The sequence below is a fragment of the Pseudopodoces humilis genome, chromosome 7, assembly GCF_049639895.1.
Source record: "Pseudopodoces humilis isolate 2021_Gansu_Grassland_sample_001 chromosome 7, ASM4963989v1, whole genome shotgun sequence".
In the NCBI taxonomy this organism is placed as follows: domain Eukaryota; kingdom Metazoa; phylum Chordata; class Aves; order Passeriformes; family Paridae; genus Pseudopodoces; species Pseudopodoces humilis.
In genome coordinates, this window is record NC_142206.1 from 39,641,611 (window position 1) to 39,660,600 (window position 18,990).

The window sequence follows — 18,990 nt, forward strand, 5'->3', positions numbered from 1 at the left end:
TACAAAAATCCAAAACTATAGCTGAAACTCTTTATTTCCATACCATTTTTGAGACATATTAAGAGACTACAGCTCTCTTTTAGGATTACAGAAATGTAATCCTCCTTTCAGAACAAAACTTTGTTTAGCAAGAGATGTGAGTTTCAGTTACTTAGCCTGATGCTTTTACTTTCATCACATTTCTGCAATTTCTGTTTAGGGATCAATATGAAGACTTTAATTTATTTGTTATTATATTCATGCATGTCACCTTAGTATTTGTTTAAAATGATATGGCATAATAATTTAAACTTTCTTTCCTCACTTCTTACGGTTTCCCTTTTCACTTCACATACTTTTTTCTTTTGAAAAAAGAGATTTCTTTTTTCAGCACCATTAACCAGTTTTAGTAAATACCCTTTAAAATGTATGTATTAAAATTTCAGTCCCACTGCTCCAAATATATCCATACAAAGAGGGTTTAAACCACAGACTTAGAGCATGGAAGTAATCTTCTTTCCTTCCTCTTTCAATGTGGCAAGGCACAGTGACAGCATGGTTACATCACTGCTCTTTTCCACGGGGTACCCAGAGAAGGAACAGCCTCTGTATGTCCTATGCAATTAAACCTGTGCAGGAACCAGTACACTGGTAACAGCCTTCCTGGAACCTGCCAAGGAGCTTAAGCCTGCTCTCAGTGTGGAGACTGAGTCACAAACAACGATATTGCAGTGTGGTGCATTCAGCCTGTAATGTAGCAGTATGAAACCCCTGGGCCACAAATACTTGGATTTAATACTTTGTTATGATTAAAAATTACATTATTTCAGTTTTATATCTTTGTCTAATGTGGTAGCTCTGACAGGTACTGTCTTTCTGATTTGATAATTAGGCTGTGGTGTTACAGTGTAAGGAAAAAAGGATTGAGGTCAAAAGAGACACATCTACTTAAGTAAGTGAGGAAAAGATGATTGATAAGGGAAATTGAGCAATACAGAAACATGATATCCATTTAAAAATATTTTAATGTCAAAGTGCAAAATTTTCAGAAAACATTCCAGGTGGCAAGGATTTTTATTTTTGAAATGGTTTTTAGTGCTGAGTAAAGGGAAATCACTAAAAGTGTGAAATACACCATTCAAGATGCAGTAGGCATTTGAGTGCAGCGTGCTGGCAGGCAATACCTCATCTTTTTTCCTCCAAAATCCATCTTTGATATCACAGTAATCATACAATTAGAAAAACAATAATTCAAAGTGATGCACTGTTTCATTTTGGTTGTTTTTTGGGCCAAATTAATGACCTAAATTGGTAATATGTTGAAACACTTTCAAATCATGAAACATGGGAGATTTTTTTTATATAGCAAGACTATTGCTTCTTAGTAATGGGGGGAAGAAGCAGAGCAGGTAGTGGGTGAATGAAGAATTAACACCAAAGACTTCTCTGAGTCTTCACCCAAGGTGGGTCAAATCCTCATACTTGTTTTTGTAGAAATACCTTGTTTTAAAACATTCTACCACATATGTGTCTAAAACAATTTTTAGCACAGTGAAAGGCATTCTCCCTTTCCTGTGTGCTTCTGAGGCATGAATGCAAGGAGCTGACACTAGAGAATGCACCTCTTCAATCTTTCATATCTACTTTTATCCAAAGATAGTGCTTCAACCTCTAACTTGTTTTGTTGCCCATTAAAGTGAAAGAGCTCACACAAGGGACACTTTTGAAGACTAAGGGAGGCTGCAGGGTTTGCTGGGCTGAACAATACATACTCTAAACAGTTGTTTTCTTCCTTTACTAAATTCTCCCATCTCACCCCACTGCAATTCTTAGGTGTTAGCTTAGACTATTAAATTCCTGAGGATTAACCTGGAGAATCTTGAACAAAAAAAATTAAGAGCTGATTGATGGATTCTTCTATGAGCTTTTATGTTGCCACTCCCGTTGTGCTCTGTTCCTCCTGAGATACTCCTTCCTGTTCAGTACAGTCATCCTTTTCACCCCGAGGCTCAGGCAGCCTGCAGAAACAGTGATGGTCAAATACTAGAAATGGTTTGCCCCATGCATATGAAATAGCAATTTGGAGAGAGAGGCCACAATGCTTAAATAACAGCAGTGAAGTTGGTTTAATTTTTCCTACACTAGATTATAGAAAAACTGGAATGCATTAATGAGCAAGGAAAATATTTTTAGTCACAGACAAAAGAGCTGTACTGCATTGTTTTTATTACCTGTGAACATCAGATTCTTCTTCCAGCAAGTCAGTGGCATCTTTCCCTTTTTTCCTTACAAATTCTTCGCTTAGGCCAACCTGCTGGAGGGTGCGTCTGTAGCGACGCTCTGCTCCTTGTCGAGCATCTTGCTGTGAAATCGAAACTTAGTAAATACACAGAACTGGGGATTCCCCTTAGCACTCAACTTGTTTTGAAGTGCACATCTGACGCTCCTAATGGGGACAAGAGGACAACACAACCTCCTGTCCAAAACTTTTGTAATCCATACAGTACAATAGGACAATGTCTAACATCTCTCAAAGCCAGAGCTCATATTTTCCTGCTTCAGTTCTTTTTTTACTTCCTTCTTCTGTTCTCCTCCTACCACATTCCAGTCTTACCAGACTGGTATACTCGTGTCTGAGTCCAAACTCTGACACTCAAAAAAACATGTGCAAAAACAGAGTTGTGTGAAATCCTGTAAGCACATTTGCTTGTAAGTGGTAAGAACTAACAACAGTGAAGTTAATAAATGGGAGAGTGCCTGTGAAATAGCTTCATATCAGCTCAATTTAAAAACAAGCATCTTGGATCCTATATCCTCACTGCCTCCAAATGAACCTTGCAAGTCAATGTAGTCTGAGATGAGGGTTTTCCAGAGGGACTGGCCAGTCCCTAAAGATTAAGGTGTTCAATAAGGAAGGATAGAAACCTAGTATCAACATGAGTGAACACTATTGCTAAAGGTGAATTCTTATCCATCTGGTACATGGAAATATTACCAGTATTTATCATACATGTGTGTTCTCTGCCTCCATTATCAGAACAGAAAGCCTGATCCAGGAGGGTACTTTCTGTTGAGAAATTTTAAATCAGCATATTGTCCATGTATTGTCACTGTCTCTAACCAGCTGTAGTTCCTGCAAAGACTTGGAACTGAAAGAGAAAACCCAGGGAAAAACAGTACAGATTGTATCTACACTTCAGGTGCAGTAGAGATTTGCAGCTGGATACCGTGTGATGGGTGAGATGTGCTGAATGCAGCCCCAGATTGCAAAGCCTACAGGTGATAAAAGCAACATAACCATCATTAATGTCCTGCCATAGCAGTAGAGATACAAAGGAAAAGTGCTTAACTGGAAAGAGTTTTAAGAAAAAGTTTTGCATCTCCAGACTGTAGTCTATGGTATTCAGGTGCAGAATAGGTATTTATTTAACTTCTGGTGTGATAAGGCCTTGATTTTGATCAGACCATATACTGTGATTGCAGTACATACTAGGAACTGGCAAGCTCCTAGAAATAAGCCTGAATGTTTTTTTCAAGTGGTAGGAAGGAATTTAAATTATACTTTGGTGGATTTTCCATGTATTATTTTGCGTGCAGTCCAGAGACTATGCAACCATTTGTACCTTCTTATCCATTAATTAATTTGAGACTGGATTTCTTAATGCCTGTCTTAAATGAAAGACAATTTATCCTGTTGCCCAGAAACACTCTGGGACTTTGACCAGTTACCTTGGTGACCTGTTCGAAGAGGAATGGTCTGTTCTTGACTCGCAGCTGCATTTCTTCCAGCTCCTTTCTGTATTCTTTTGTTCTGTCTTGTATATTTTGCCTGAAATGGAAAAATTGCCTGTGTACTATAGGTTCCCTCTGACTGTAGCTGATCAGGAATAATTAATTCTCAGAAAGTGTTTCATTCTTTAAATTGCTTTGGTACTTCTCTTGATTCTGAATGCTGGGAAAAAAACCCCTATTGCTCACAAGTAAAGGACTGATTAGCAAAGCTCTTCTAGACTGCAAGCAAGCAAACAGTGTTCACATTTTTAGAAAATCTTGTCTCTTATGTATTCTTTACCATCTTACACATTACAGTTGACTGGCTTGTACAAATTAATTTGTACAAATGTTAATCTAAAGGAAATGGTTCTGTATGGAAGGAGAAGTATGGAATTGTCAAGATATCCAAATGAATGTGTAATGGATACAACAGCCAAAAAAGGTTAGGCTATTTTTAGACTCAATCTGTCCTAAAGAATTATCCGATGATCCTCAGTAGAGCAAACAGTTATTTTTGTGCAGAGTAGGATACTGACCTGTTCTGTTTTGACTTCTCCTTTTGTGTTTCCTCCAGACTTTTATGAGGATCAAGGGCTTTTGCTCGGCTGTTCACAGACTTTTGCATAGCTTGACACTTCATTTTGTGTTTCTCCAGCCAATAAATTCCTTCTTTGTCCCCTTCCTTTTTGTTATCTTGGGCATATCTATATAGAAAAAAAAAGTTACTGATGAGTCCATGTGGACTGCCAGACCACATGCTAGCTGGGAGTTTCACTTTTGTAGTCCTCTAAGGAGAAAAAACAAAATTTCAGCCATACAAGTATGCAGTTTCCAAAGCAACTGGGAGACAGAGCAAGACTTAGCAAAGAAAGAAGACAGGGAAACATTTAGGAAATGTATTTTGATGTAGTTGATGTGATGAGGGAAAACACTGGTGGTTTTTCCTCCATATTGGTCAGTAGTTGTACAGTCTTGTAGACAAACTTTTCTACCTACCTAATAGCTGATTCCCTCTTTCTAGTTGCATCTGTAATATGCACAGGAAGGGTGTTGGAAGAGAGAGAGGAAAGTCCAGGCAGAGAGTGACTTTTTTGCACTGAAAGCTTCTGAGAATCCTGAAAGAAATGAAACTTCATTCAGTGTATTTGTTCACAGACGGTTGCTAGTACAGAATCTCCTCTGTTATTTGCCTACCAAAGAGAACAGCTGGGGTATGAGAATGCACTCATTCTTCTCTCTTCCATCAGCAGAGATTTACATGTGGATGGGCTGAGGGACAAGGGGAAGGAGACATGATTAGAGCTATGAAAGGGTTACTGAGCCTTTGCTGTCATAGCTCATCTCTTTGTGTAGAATTTTGTTCTTGTTTGTCCTAGAATTCTGCAGTACTCTCAATACAAGGTCAGAGGTCACAGGATGTTAACCATTAATAATTAAATGCTATAAACTTGAGAAGTTGGTATATTGATCGGAAAAAGCAGTACCACAGAAATATCCAGGTATCTCACCTTAATCTTTTCATTAGCCTGCCTCTGCCTGGCATGGAGATTGGAGGTTCTTAGCTTGAATGGCTTATTACGAGTTGGCTCTTTGAGTTCTTGTCTCCTTACTGTTTTCCTCTGAAATGCCCAGTAAAGTTCTTCAAAATCTGGTACTGTTGGATTAACCCTTGGTTTGAAGCTGAAACTTTTGTCCTGTAAGAAGCCAAGTCTTTCCTGCTTAGTTCTGGTAGCAGTTCGGGACTGAGGTTCCCTCCGACAGTTGCCGGTATCTATAGGAGCTACAGAGCTCTTGAGCAAATCCTTTGCTCTCATTTGAATACGGATTTCCCTGTAGAGTTCAGCTTCTAAAGGATCAAAAGGAAAGCAATGAGAAGAGTATAAGTGATAAAAGGCTGTGAAATGGCCACTGCCCAAGTCTGAACTTTCCATTATGATGTCAGCTATACATACAGGGAGAGACCAAATCCTGTGCTCTCCTTCCCCCCCTTTTCAGCCCCTCTCTCCTCTGCCTTCCAGGGAAAAACAATTCAAACATGCCAGTAAAACCATGGTAGGGTCTCTTTCTTAGGAATTATTCTCTACATATCTCTTAATTATTGGAGCAATAATTGAACAGGACTTCTCCCATTCTTAGGGGTCCCAGGTAACTTGCACCCTTTGTCTCCTTTGTCTTGCAGAAGTGTTAATCTTCCATACCAGTCCCATACTATTTATATGGGACTTACAGCTGTGTCGATTGTGTGGTACAAATGAGTTGTTCAAGTATACTTGTAACAGATGATGGCTTTTCTATGTAAACTCCAGCAATAATTGTCTCTATTGGAAAGGCTTTTAAGTAAGGAACATTTGATAGATAGATCACGTTTTGTGATTTCCGTGACAAACTTCCCATACAATATGTTTCAGATTATAACATCAAACTGAAGTCCTCCCCTGTGCAGCTTCATTTCTGTGAAAATGCAGACAGTTGGCTGGGGGTTGGTTTTTTGCTTTTAAGGAAAAAAATACTGCTGTTTGCAAAATAAGATGGTTTTGAGTCAATTTATAGGGATTAATTGCCTCAAGTATGAAATGTTCCTTTCTCCTCCCTTCTCATATGACAGATAGAAATAAAACAAAGGTGTGTCCTTTGCTGCCTTTTACCTTTCTAATCCTTTTAGGTTAGTACACCCCAACAGAATGTTTTCTGATGCAAACTGAACTGGTGTGTCCTCAAGAAGAAATCACTGGGAAACAGTAAAAAAGGAGAAAAGGATGAGAAAAGCCATGAGAATTATTAAGGACTGGCTTAGTTCCCACATTCAAGTGTCAAGTCTGAACTGCTTACTTCAAACTTTCAACTGTGGTGGCTTAAGCCAATCTGAAAGCAAGCAAGGATCAGTAACATTTCCTTGGCTGTCCTGACGAGAATGGTCCTGGCAGCTACTTCCCTGTTTTGGCGCTTGAGCCAGTGCAAGTGGGAAGGCACGTGGAAACATCAGAGAATGGCAGGAGACTGGACTACTACACTCAGAACCAAACTAATTGCCTGATTTGGGCTCAGGAAATATTTTTCTCCTCTCCTAGGGGTTCTGTGCACAATTGATGACTTGGGTAGGAGTAAAATTGTCAGATCTAAGATACTGCATGGACCTTGGAGACCTATGGCACTACATCTGTCTTCATGTTTGTGCCACAAATCATCTCTGTCCCTTTAGTGTAACCAAAGGTATGGAATCGAGTGCAGGGAAAGATTCCCAAACTGTCATGATCTACAGCAAAGTGGGTATGGAAATCTGTCTGAAGAGCTCAATGTGCCCACGTTTTCTGGGAAGTGGAACAGAACTGCTGTTGCCGACACTGATACAAGACTACTAAATTTAGGGCGCTCTACTGCAAGGGTATCTAAACAAAATGTAATGACCAGTGACACACAGGAGACTAGACAACACCAGGGGACAATGGCCTTAGGCTCCAAGTGATGTCCTACAGGCCATGATCTTACCTCCCAGCATGGAAACAGCAAAGGACAGGCAGGGAGGTGTTTTTACAGAAAGAGCCCTGGCATGTTACCTTTGAGTTTATCTCCAAGAAGTGAGTCATAAGTAGATTTAGGAACTTTTTTACTGGCTTGCTTCTGTTTGGAGCTCTCATTTGGGGCTGCTGCTGACAGGAATTTTTGTCTGATAGCTTCTTTCTTTTTCTCTTCCTTCTCCAGAAAACTGAAGGGCCGCTGTGTTGAGAGTAGCAGCTCCTTTCTTTTCTGTGTTGCTGCTTGCCTGCGAATCTCATTCTGCTCCATTATTTCCTGATAAAGGGGCAGAAACACATGTGCAGGTACAGGCTGTGCCCGGAATTGTTTCTGACATTCAGCTTCATCCTGGCTTTGCCTTTTGTCTCTTGGTTTGTCTAGTTCAAGAAACATGTATGACTTCATCAACTCAGACTTTTTGCGAGCTTCCCGTAGTGTCATTTTGAAAGGCTGAGGGATGGTGATAGAAGGAATCCAGGGAGATGAAGCGCTTTTTGGCCTCAAGCGGGACTTAGGAAACAAGTGAGGCTTTTGCTGATCCCAGGCACTGTCTGAGGTGAGGTCGGTCAAAGAACTGGACTGCCTTATGTTACCAGATGTATGACTAAGACAAAGACATTATGAAGGGGAAATAAGTGAAATTATTAAAAAACAATTTAAAGAAGGGAGACACTATTGATTAAGAGAAAGACACTGTAGGCTGAACAGGTTTTTAAAAGACAGGTCTAGGGTTTGTCATTCTCAGGCTCCATATTTTGCTCTGCTACCAAAGTTCATGAGCAAAGCTTTGCTTGTTTTGTTTTCCAAGTCTAAAATGGAAGTTAGGCCTACTTAGATTTGTCATGCAATTTATTATGCTGCTAGCACTCTATTGCCAGAAAGGCCACAAGCAAACCATCAAGTTCCAACTTTAGGGCTATCTTGCTAATAGCTACTGACCATAATAGACAAACGCACGAGAGGCAATCAGGCACACAGATGCACAAATCCTAACAAACAGTACCAAATGCTTGCATTCCTGGGATGCTGATGGGAATGTCATTACAAGAAACTTGAGTTTAGTGTGATGTTTGAGAGGTTCAGCTAGAAACTTTGTACCTGAGATGACCATATTATCGATAATAAGAAAAAAAACCCGCCTGAGACTATCCTGGGTCTCATTAAAATAGCCAGCTTCTCATAGGATGTCTGAGGATAATTGTGAAAGTGAATGAAACTTAGATTTTAGGGAAAGAATAAATGCAGGCAAAAGGAAGGATCAACGTGAATCAGAATGAACCAAGAACAGGAAGGAGGGGAAAAAAGTGGGGGAGACAGAAGGTGCAGATCATGTGTGAACAGACTCTTGGTCAATACACTTGCTGGTGATTGCTGCAGTCTCCTTCATAAACTATTTCCTCTGTAAGAGTGTGCATGTGTGACCTGCTAGTGAATGCCAAGCTAGACTAATCACAAGGAAAGTCAGCTGAGAGCTCGACCTTGGAAAGCCCACAGCTCTGAAGACTGAATACTGGATAGAAACGTGTGTGAACTGCTGGCACATTTGAAGCATGATTAGCTGATGAGTGAGGCGGGGATTTGTGCTGTTCGTGTTTTATGTGAATGCTGCTTACGTGGGGACCTACTGACCCCATCCTCCCTGCTGTGACTGCACTTGTGGCCAGTGTGTTGGAACTATACACGTGCATTTTGGGACTTCATGCTCCGCCTCTTCACTGGCCAGGAGGAGAAGGAATCCTGCACTCCATCCTGACATCCTTACCAGGTATCATCCTACCTGAGAGCCTCCCTCAGCTTCTCACGCAGAACTTCCGCCTCCCTCCTGAAACCCTCCAGCTCCTCATCTTCTTCGAACACCCCGAGGTCACCCCATAACTCTGCCTGGCACGGTACGCCCGCTTCTAACGGAGACCGCCGGCCCCCCATCCCGAGAGGATGCTCCCAGCTCCTTGCCCGGCGGCGGGAAACGCAGGAGTCGGCGTGTTACAGCCTGAGGGGATATCGCGTCACCTGGAAGAAATGAAATAAATCGGCAAGTGCCGGTTTTGGGGTTGCGACCCCGCCTCCCCACCCGGGAGCGCCGCGGCCGGGCCCCCCGCTCGCCTGCGGGCCACCGCCTCAGTCCGCCCCACCCCCGCCCCGCACCAATCAGCGCGGCCGGAGGCGCTCGGGCCCGCCCACTTGGCCTCAGACAGCCAATCGGACGCGAGCCCGGAGGCGCGCACAGCCGTTGTCATGGTTGCGCGGCGCCACTTCCGCCCGCCGTCAGTTCCGCGCCATGGCGGCGCTGCGCGGGCTGCGGGCCCCGCTCACTGCGCGCCTCAGGGCCGGGCCCCGCGCCCCGCTCCGCTCCACCGCCTCCGCCCCGCCGCTCTACGATGTGGTGGTGTCGGGCGGGGGCATGGTCGGGAGCGCCATGGCCGCCGTGCTGGGTAAGACTGTGACACTCTCACCCGCGATGAGAGATAACCGTGTATAGGATCCCAATGTCCAGGATCCTGCTGTGGGATCTCTTTGATCCTGCGTCCTCGTGTGACAACGCTCTAAAGTTGACCTAAAGCTGTTTGGTGAGCTGGTCAGTGATGAGCCTAGCCGTATCCGTGGGCGTGCACAGCTGTTAAGGGAGCCATTAATGGAGTTTTATACATTGTAGTGTTTTTGTCAAATATGCTCATCTTTAAATAGCTGATGGATAAAGTCACCCGTAGATGAAAATGCTTTTCTGATTATAGAATGATAGAATGGGTTGGGAGGGACCTTAAATACGGCCTAGTTCCCAGCCCCTGCTGTGTGCAGGGACACCTTCCATAGACCAGGTTGCTCTCAGCCACATGCAGCCTGGCCTCAAACACCTCCAGGGTTGGGACATTTACAGCTTCTCTGAGCAGCCTGTTCCAGTGCCTCACCACCCTCACAGCAAAGAACCTCCTCCTAATATCTAACCTAATCCTACTCTCACTTTGAATTCATTCCCCCTTGTCCTGTCACTAGATGATGTAAAAATTCCCTTTTTGTCCGGCTTGTGGGCTCCCTTCAGGTACTGTAAGGCCACAATTCAGTCACTCCTAAGCCATCTCTTCCAGGCAGAACAAACCAAATTCTCTCAGCCTTTGTAGGAGAGGTGCCACATCCCTCTAATCATTATTATCTGATCCCAAGTTTCATTCTCTAGCCCTGTATTTTAAACACTGGAATACCAGGTTAAAATGGATTTCTGCTTGCTTTGTATCATTAGAGATCCTGAGAGTACTGTCTGCTTCTTTATTTGCAACATGGATTCAGAAGAGTGCAGTAGTGACAGAAACCTAAAAAAAATAGTGCACAGAAGATCAAAGATCCTGAGCAATAAGTGCTTTGAAAGTATAAGGGTTTACGTTGCAAGCTTAAGTTCTGCTTGTATTGTTAAACAAGAGCACAGTGGACTTGAGACAGCATAAGGATCCCCTCCAGCAGTGATATCTAAGGCTGACAAGCAGGTTTGGGACCTCTCAGTAGATGAGGTTATTACTTGCATAATCTAGAAAATATGCCCACAACACTGCTGTCTTTAGGGCTGCTGTAGCAGTAAACTCTAGATGTTGCAAGGAGACCACTTCTGTCCTCAGTGGTGGACATCTTCTACATCTGTAGTGATTGGATGCTGCAAGCGTGGCCAGCTCAGCTGCAGTGTTTTACACTTGAGTCTTCGTTTTTTTTCTCAGTTCTCTTTAACTTTTTAAGGTTTAAAGTCTAAACTGCCTGTGCTATTCCATTGTCAGAATGTAAGGACAGAGAAAATATTAATGTAATTGCTATGCATCACAGAAGTTTTATTTTGATCTCTTTTTCTAAAAGGAGAATTTATCTTTAAGCTCTGGAAAATGTGTTCTGTGCATGGAATAAACATTACAGATTTCACTTGATAATATTCCAGTAATTAATTTTCATTAAAAAATGGCACAAATTTGTACAAAAATGTAAGGTTTATGTAAAAGGAAAATACGTAATCCTTGCTTTAGCTGCAGAAGAGTTGTCCATCTCAATAATAGGACTGTACTTGTAAAACTTTAACATACAAAAGTATACTTGCCTGGTCAAAACCTGTATTGTATATGTATTTCTTTATTAAGTGTTGCATCTGCTCTTTCTTATTACAAAATCTCAGTTGTTTTGTTTTTGAGATTTTTGCAGGAGCATTGTAACAAAGCATGTATTTGCTTACTTTAGGGCATGACATTCACTTCCATGATAAAAAGATTGCTTTGCTGGAGGCTGGTCCCAGGAAAGAATACAGTCACATGCCAGACAGTTACAGTAACAGGGTCAGTTCCATCTCCCCAGGATCAGCAACCCTCCTAAGCAGTAAGTATGATTTTGCTGTTTGCATTTTTAACATTTATATTTGAGCTGCCTTTGTTTAAACAAAACCCCTTTTGATCATGTGCTGCCTTTACCCTAACATCAATAGAATTGCCTTTGTCTCTACAAGCTGGTTATGGTTATTAAATCCAAATTACCTTGATAACATGGATCTGAGTTCTGGTATCTTGGTCTGATTTGTTATTATGTAAGTATTTGTGACTTTAGGCTAGTGAGAGGTTGTAAGGTGCTCTTTACAGCACCTGCAGTGTTCAATTCATAAAAGCAGCTTAGTGTTTTGTAGTCTGGTAACTCAGTCTTCAATTGTTGAGGATTAATTGTCACTTTAAAGATATATTTGAGTCTTGGTTCCTTATGGAGAAAGAAATGTTCTATACAATAATGGGTGTGCATTTCTGTGTCTGTTTTATTACTCAGTGGTGGAACAGTTAGAGTTGTCTGTTAGGTCAGAGGTTCATGGAGAGCTCTTGTTTCTTTCCTGCTGGCTTGTGTTAACAGTAAAAAATGTGATTCTGGAGCTGTGATAGCAGCTGTGATAGACTGAGGCAGACATGGCACTAGGGATGGTGCAAGCCAAGCCTGAGCATAGTCGGGAGGGTGGAGGAGAGTGTGGAGTGAGCTTCAGTTTTGTTTTGGTCTCAGTGTCACATGTGAACTGTATCTCCATGTATTCATGTCCTTTTTCTGTTTCAGGCTGTGGTGCCTGGGATCATGTCTGCAGCCTGAGACTCAAACCATTCCAGCGAATGCAGGTGCCTGACTTAGGACTGCAGACACACCACATGTCTGTCTACTCTGAATATCAAAATTACTTACATCAATGATACAAAGGTTTTTCTTTCTATGGTAAAGGGCAGGTCATGCTTATGCTCATTTCTGTACCTTTTTTGTGAGTAGCAGTCTGCTCAATAGTAACTGTCCTTGGGGTCTTGACATTACAGGCTGAAAGGTGGATTCCTAATGGCAGCTGTAGATATTGAGGCATGGGTATTAGCCAGGAAATAATGGTGTATTGGTTTGGCTGCAATAGAGTTTCTTCTCTTCATGGTAGCTTGTATGGGACAGTGTTTCAGATTTGTGTTGAAAACTGTTGATAACAGAGGAATGTTTTAGCTATTGCTGAGTAGTGCTTACACAGTGCCAAGGCTGTCTCTGCTTCTCACACTGCCCTGCGAGTGAGCAGGCTGGGGGTGCAGAAGAAGATGGGAGGGTACACAGGGTACACTGACTCATAATCCATACCATATGGTGTCATGCTCAGCAGTAAAAGCTGAGGAAAAGAAGAAGGAAAGATGGGAAGTTTGGAGTGATGGCGTTTGTCTTCCCAAGTAACCATTGTGCTTGATGGGGCCCTGCTCTCCTGGAGATGGCTAAACACCTGCTTGCCCTTGGGAAGCAGTGATTTAATTCCTTGGTTTGCTTTGCTTGCACATGTGGCTTTTGCTTTTCCTATTGTAATGCATTTACCTCCAGAAATGAGTTCTGTACTTTCATCCTTCCAGTTTTGTTCCTCATCCCAGTGAGTGGAAGTAAGGAAGCAGCTGCGTGGGGCTGAGCTGCCTGCTGGGGTTAACCCACAGCAAGGTTGTAGGGTAACTTTATATGTCAATTATGTAACAGAAAAGTAGGGATAGAAAACTTGACTTGGAATTATTTTTGAGCTTAAGTTAAACCATTTAATGAAATTAGTTATTTGGTGCACTTTAGTAGCTGGAAATGGAGAGTAATCCAGGATGTTTCCTCTAGTTCTATATTTCTGGATGACTATGTCTTTTTGCTGTTAAGTCCCTGAAACGGACTTCTTTATCACATAGCTTCATGTGATGTATTTTTTCTTTGTAGGTGTGGGATGCTTGTTCAGAAGCCATGATCGTTTTTGAGAAAGATGACTTAGATGACATGGGTTACATAGTGGAGAATGATGTCATTATGTCTGCTCTCACAAAACAGTTAGATGCAGTAGCAGGTAGTGCACAACTTCTTCAATGCTTTATTTCCTGCAGATAGCTTTCTGTTACTTGCCTTCTATTGTGCGTACTAAGTCTTGAGAGGCAGAAATTCATCTAACAAGTAACTCTTGAGAAATGGGCAGCTTTTGGAATTGGGAAGGGAGGGAGAAATCTGACTTCCAAAGGCTACAGAGCAGGAAAAGCACTTGCATATGTAGTTCTCCAGAATACAGTCTCTCCAAAACTGGACTTAATTAAAAGATCTGTAGCTCCTTGTCCAGAGCAGGCCTTGCAGTGACAAGGGGTTATCTATATCTGTTCTTTTGGGGTGCCTTGAGAATTGTAGGGTGAGCTCCAAGAGTGCTGTTAAGACACGCGTGGCCGTGGCTGTTGTAGCGATGTTTCCTTTTTTCCTGTCCATATCCTGCTTTGACCCTGGTACTCTGTGTTCCCATCAGACCGGGTGGAGGTGTTCTACAGGAGCAAAGCAGTTGGGTACACCTGGCCCCTTCCTTTCCACAGCTGTGGCACAAGCCCTTGGGTCCAAGTTGAGTTAGCTGATGGACGCAGACTTCAGACCAAGCTGCTGGTAACTAAACTCTTTATTTCTCTTGATAAGGTGTCATCTCTAACCTAAGTCCTTTCCACTGGGTTTGGTTCTGATTCCATGTGTGCCACTCCACCCATGTGGAGTGCTAGAGTGAGGTGAGTGGCTAACCCTGTCAGAGAGGGTGTGGGACACTGGGCATGGCCTTCTCTCTGCCAGCAAGGAGATGCTGTTGAATTCGAGAGGAGCAGAAGGGGCCACCTCTTCTCGTTTCGGGGGATTTTTTTTTCTTCCTGAATGAACAGACATACATATAGATGCAGGCTGAGGTTTTTAGAGTGAAATATTAGCTCCAATTCTTTCTAGGAGCTGCTGAAGAAGTTGCTTTGCATCTCTTTGTTTTACAGATTGGTGCAGATGGCCATAACTCCATGGTCCGGAAGGAAGCTGAAATTAAGAACATTGAACATCAGTATGACCAGTCAGCTGTGGTGGCAACTCTCTATTTATCTGAGGTAAAATTCTGTTAAACTGACTCTTCATAAGCAGTAGAACATAAGAGGGTGATCTGGCTGTCCACTGGCTTCTTTCCACTGTAGGCCACAAACAACAATGTAGCATGGCAGCGGTTCCTTCCCACCGGGCCAATTGCGCTTCTTCCGGTAAGGTGTCTGTATTTTTTTAATGTTTTTAAAAATTTTTGTGGTCTAATAACTTTATTTCTGTCCATGCCTTTCTGTGTTGGTTCTGTCTCTTAAGAATTTCCTTATCTGCCTTTTACTCTTCATTTGTTGCATTTTTCCCCTCCTGCTGTCTCACTTTCACCTTGGCATTTCCCAGTGTACTTGGGACCAGCTTGTAACAAGCTGGGCTGGAACTGTAATTTTCAGAAGGATTGGTGTGAGGCAGGGCAGTGGGGAAATCTTTGCACTGAATATTTATTTTTGTTTCTTTTTCTCTTGGTATTTTCCCTTGACATTCTCTTAAACTAGCTATCTGACACTGCCAGCTCGCTGGTCTGGTCTACATCTCATGACCATGCAGCAGAACTTCTCACTATGGATGAGGAAAGCTTTGTGGATAGCATCAACTCTGCCTTTGTGAGTATCAGCCTCCTGACAGGGAAAAGGCTTTAAGAAATAGAACAGAATCCTGTAGCTTAAACAACAGTAATGGGAGAGGTGGATTTTGAAGTTCCTTCCTCTGGTGAGAATGATATTAAAGAGGCACTTAGCAAATAAAAGATGACCCCTTGGGACTAAATTAGGTTAGTTCTGGAAGTCACAGAAGTTAACCTAAATTTCCAAAAGGTAGGAAGAGTAGGCTCATCTTAGTTGGAAATTTGTATGTCCTAAAATGGTGAAGATAGTTTTTTCTATCGTATAGTTTTGTCCAAGTGGTTAAAATTCAGTATTTGGAGCTCGCCTATTTTTTCAGCTGGGTTCTTTTATGGGTCGAGTTTGAGTCAACTTCCAAAGATTTGTCTGTTTCAGTGGAGCAACATAAACCACTCTGACTTCATTGACACTGCTGGGGCCATGTTCCGTTCTGCCATTTCACTCCTGAAGCCCTCAGGGACTGCAGTCCGTCAGCTGCCCCCAAGTGTTGCTAAAGTAGATCCAGAGAGCCGAGCCACGTTCCCTCTTGGAATGGGGCACGCGACAGAGTATGTCCAGCACCGCGTAGCTCTTATCGGGTAAGGTCCTCAGTGGCAGCCCTTGGCTGGGCAGGTGGCACATGGTTAGAAATGACGTGAGGATAGCAACTCCCAGTCAGCAAATTAGATGTTAGAAATAATATATTGTTCCAGTTTGACTTTACCCAGCTCCAGTTTGTTCTGTGTGTTCTCATGTCCTTTTGTATGAGTAACTTTCTGCCCATGATCTGTGCTTTCTGTGTAAATTGAAAGATAATTATTTCCCTTTCCTGGTTTGCACAGTCGAGTGAAACAATCCAGTGTCTCATGCTGGATCTGTACTTCCCCTTACATTGTACCAGCCATTCTGTGCACCAGCTTGAATTTTAAACTCACCTTTCTTGAACACAAATGACAAAAGTTACTCCATGTGGGACATCAGGGACTTTTGTATGGTGGCCTATTCAAACAGGAAAATACCTAATTTCTTATAGTCTAAGGTCACATGTGCTTTCTTCTCTGCCCCAGCTGCAGTATGGTGGTAGCTTTTAGTAATTCTTGGATGCTGTGCTACACTTCTGTGTGGTACACTTTTCACCTTTCCAACCTGTGAACCACTCTATGCTTGAGAGCACGCTGTGCTTTATAGCTTGGTGAAGCACACAATCTTGCATTTCATGTCAAAACTTAATTTAATATCTCTAACTTTGTGACTCCGATATCAGTGTTTGTCTTTGAGCTTTAGAGATAAATCCATTTGTAGAAGAACCCAATTTGATTTCTATTCAATGACAATCCCACCTCTCCTTTATACTCATGATGTCTCTCCACTTTGTGTTTGTGCAATGTGCATTAACAGAGCTCCTGTTGTGCTGAGGTCACTTACAAAAACATAAAGGCCTGTTCCACGCGTGATCTGAGAGGACTTTGGCTAGTCACCTCTTTATAATTTTTCCTTTCAGACCTGCTTTTTGTTACCTCCCCTTTGTCTTGCTTCTTACAACTGGAGAGGCAGTCAGGTAGTTCAGCATAGCATGCAAGGAGGTACTGGATAAAGCGCATGTGCTGCTCTAAGGTGGTTCATTGCAAAGAGGTGAGGAGTGCTACACTGATCCCTTCCAGGGTATGTCAGCTGCTGTGGCTTTCTTCAAGAAGGGAAATAAATTTGTCTTCTTTTGCTCTAGGGATGCAGCACACAGAGTCCACCCACTTGCAGGACAAGGAGTGAACCTGGGCTTTGGTGATATTGCATGTTTAGCTCATCACCTCAGTGCAGCAGCCTTCAACGGGAGCGATCTGGGTAAGGGTCCAAGCCAACACAGTGGCAGTAAGAGGATTAGTCTTCCAGGCCTTTGCTGCAGTACTTCTGGTTAAATGTGTTGGTGTCTTGTGTTTGAAAGCTTTATTGAAGCAAAGTTCTGATGTCCATTGGCTGTGGAGCAGTTCACGATTCTTGGATGCAGTTTCCATCCCAAAAATCTTAAAGCTGCTTTAAAAAACGATAAAACTCTGCAGGATGGCAGAGACGTGGTGACATGAAGAGCCATAGCTGGTGTTCTTTCAGTTGCCAGAGGAAACTGCCCTATAGATAAGATACACAATTGTTTGTGGCACATCAAGTGTGATAGAAGTATTCAATTATCTCTTCCAGGCTCCTTAAAACACCTTCTCAAGTTTGAAACAGAACGACAGAGGCATAATGTCTCCTTGATAGCTGCTACTGATGTGCTAAAAAGGCTGTACTCTACCACACTGGTTCCTCTGGTGTTGCTGAGGACATGGGGATTGCAAGCAACAAATGCCCTGCCTCCTGTCAAAGTAAGGATCTCACTTCAGTGAGAGCTACAGGAATTGTCCAAAACTATTCATGAAATATGCACAACATGTAAAGATCTTTGTTTGTTTGTTTGTTTTAAATGAAACATTTTTGATTGGAAAATACTAGTTTAAACTGGGGGATTTGTATCCTTAATGTGCTTGAGGACTTCCTAAATAACTGATGGCTCACTGGTGACGTTTATGGGTTTTTTCCTGCAGCACAAGGGAATATAAAATATCTAAGTATCTTAAGTTCTGTATCAGCAATTGGGAGTTAGAGGTCATCAGAAGTCTTTGGCTTTATTTTGCTATGGAATTAAAATGTCAAACCTTGAATTGTATTCCAGCAATGCACAGAAAAAACAGGCCTGTGATGCCACATCTTCACTAAGACATTAGATGACTTCACAGATGCAGTGTGCAGCCACACTTACCTGTTCCTGTGCTGTTTTGCCTTGTGAATTGTTCCCTCATAGCAGAATTTCAAGTCTCTAAAATGGAAATTACCTGAGGAAGGCAGTGATGAGGAGTTTCAGTCTTAAAACACAGACACTCTGCAGCCTATCTGCCTGAAGTCCTCACCCTCTTAACCTAGTTGCTGAATTTTTGTGAGGTTCCTTAAGCCCTCTGCTCCCAAAGCTCCCAAGCACCAGCAAATTAGATTCTCATTTTTGAATTTCGATTTTTATTTCATTTATTCTCCATCTTCATATTAAACACAGGTGCCCTGTTTCCTTTGTGTTATGGGTCACAGTTGAGACACTTCCTCAGTTGAAAATCAGTACATTCCTAAGGCAGAGCAGCTGCCACTGGCATGGGGCCTTCATTAAGGAAGACTATGCTGCTGCTTGAGTGCTCAGAAGTTTTTTTCTCTTTCTCTGTTTAAAAGAAAAAAAACAAACAAAAATGTATTTTCTGAGCACAGAACCCATTGGTAATAGCAGTTTTGTGCTACTTGGGAAGGAAAGGAATGCTACAATTTTGAGAATTTTCTAGGACATAGGGATAGTTTCCCTGCATGTAGCTAAAAAGACTGGCCAAGAACTGTTGTTCATTTATATGAAAGGGAAGGTGCCTGAACATTCTTTCTAGAACACATGCTTATGAATTACTTGTCTTTTTCTTCTCTTTTAGGAGCAAATCATGGCTTTTGCCAGCAAGTGATCTGTTGTCAGTCTGCCTGTCAGCAGCTTGCCTATGAATGCACTGCCCTTAAAAGGACTGTGACTGACTTGAATCTTTGAATTGTTATTTTAATTTACAATAAAACTGAGCTGTGTATTACATCATCCACTGGTTTATGCAAAAGCTGTCTCATTTGCCCTCCTCAAGAGGATTTAGGATTTCTTTCCATAGTACCACGATGTCTTCAGCCACAGTACAATGTACAAATGTACAATGTGCTTTTAATTTGG

The 18,990-nt window shown here is 42.2% G+C and overlaps 2 protein-coding genes across 2 annotated transcripts; one reads left to right on the forward strand and one right to left on the reverse strand.

The window, feature by feature from the left end:
* Positions 1-986: 986 nt before the first annotated feature.
* Positions 987-9,351, reverse strand: FAM161B (FAM161 centrosomal protein B). The gene is made up of 8 exons (XM_005520274.3): positions 9,044-9,351; positions 7,308-7,870; positions 5,262-5,599; positions 4,750-4,868; positions 4,290-4,457; positions 3,709-3,808; positions 2,211-2,341; positions 987-1,997 (listed from the first exon to the last, which is right to left on the reverse strand). Exons 1-8 carry the CDS (start codon positions 9,190-9,192, stop codon positions 1,907-1,909), a joined length of 1,659 nt encoding a protein of 552 aa, XP_005520331.2. The 5' UTR covers positions 9,193-9,351; the 3' UTR covers positions 987-1,906.
* A 189-nt stretch (positions 9,352-9,540) lies between these two features.
* On the forward strand, positions 9,541-18,864 carry COQ6 (coenzyme Q6, monooxygenase). The gene is made up of 12 exons (XM_005520273.3): positions 9,541-9,698; positions 11,473-11,607; positions 12,319-12,377; positions 13,468-13,591; positions 14,033-14,163; positions 14,529-14,636; positions 14,721-14,783; positions 15,114-15,221; positions 15,615-15,817; positions 16,942-17,057; positions 17,409-17,575; positions 18,710-18,864. The coding sequence occupies exons 1-12, from the start codon at positions 9,545-9,547 to the stop codon at positions 18,737-18,739; spliced, it is 1,398 nt and encodes a 465-aa protein (XP_005520330.1). The 5' UTR covers positions 9,541-9,544; the 3' UTR covers positions 18,740-18,864.
* Positions 18,865-18,990: the final 126 nt, after the last annotated feature.

What these genes read in the sequence shown, in the direction of transcription:
- FAM161B (XM_005520274.3), bottom strand. Translation starts at nt 9,192, where the DNA reads ATGGGGGGCCGGCGGTCTCCGTTAGAAGCGGGCGTACCGTGCCAGGCA. An exon ending in TCTTGGAGATAAACTCAAAG is followed by an intron (nt 5,600 to 7,307) that starts GTAACATGCCAG and finishes TTGATCCTTTAG; the next exon opens with AAGCTGAACTCTACAGGGAA. An exon ending in AGGCTAATGAAAAGATTAAG is followed by an intron (nt 4,869 to 5,261) that starts GTGAGATACCTG and finishes CATTTCTTTCAG; the next exon opens with GATTCTCAGAAGCTTTCAGT.
- COQ6 (XM_005520273.3), top strand. Translation starts at nt 9,545, where the DNA reads ATGGCGGCGCTGCGCGGGCTGCGGGCCCCGCTCACTGCGCGCCTCAGG. An exon ending in GGCCAATTGCGCTTCTTCCG is followed by an intron (nt 14,784 to 15,113) that starts GTAAGGTGTCTG and finishes CTCTTAAACTAG; the next exon opens with CTATCTGACACTGCCAGCTC. An exon ending in CACCGCGTAGCTCTTATCGG is followed by an intron (nt 15,818 to 16,941) that starts GTAAGGTCCTCA and finishes CTTTTGCTCTAG; the next exon opens with GGATGCAGCACACAGAGTCC.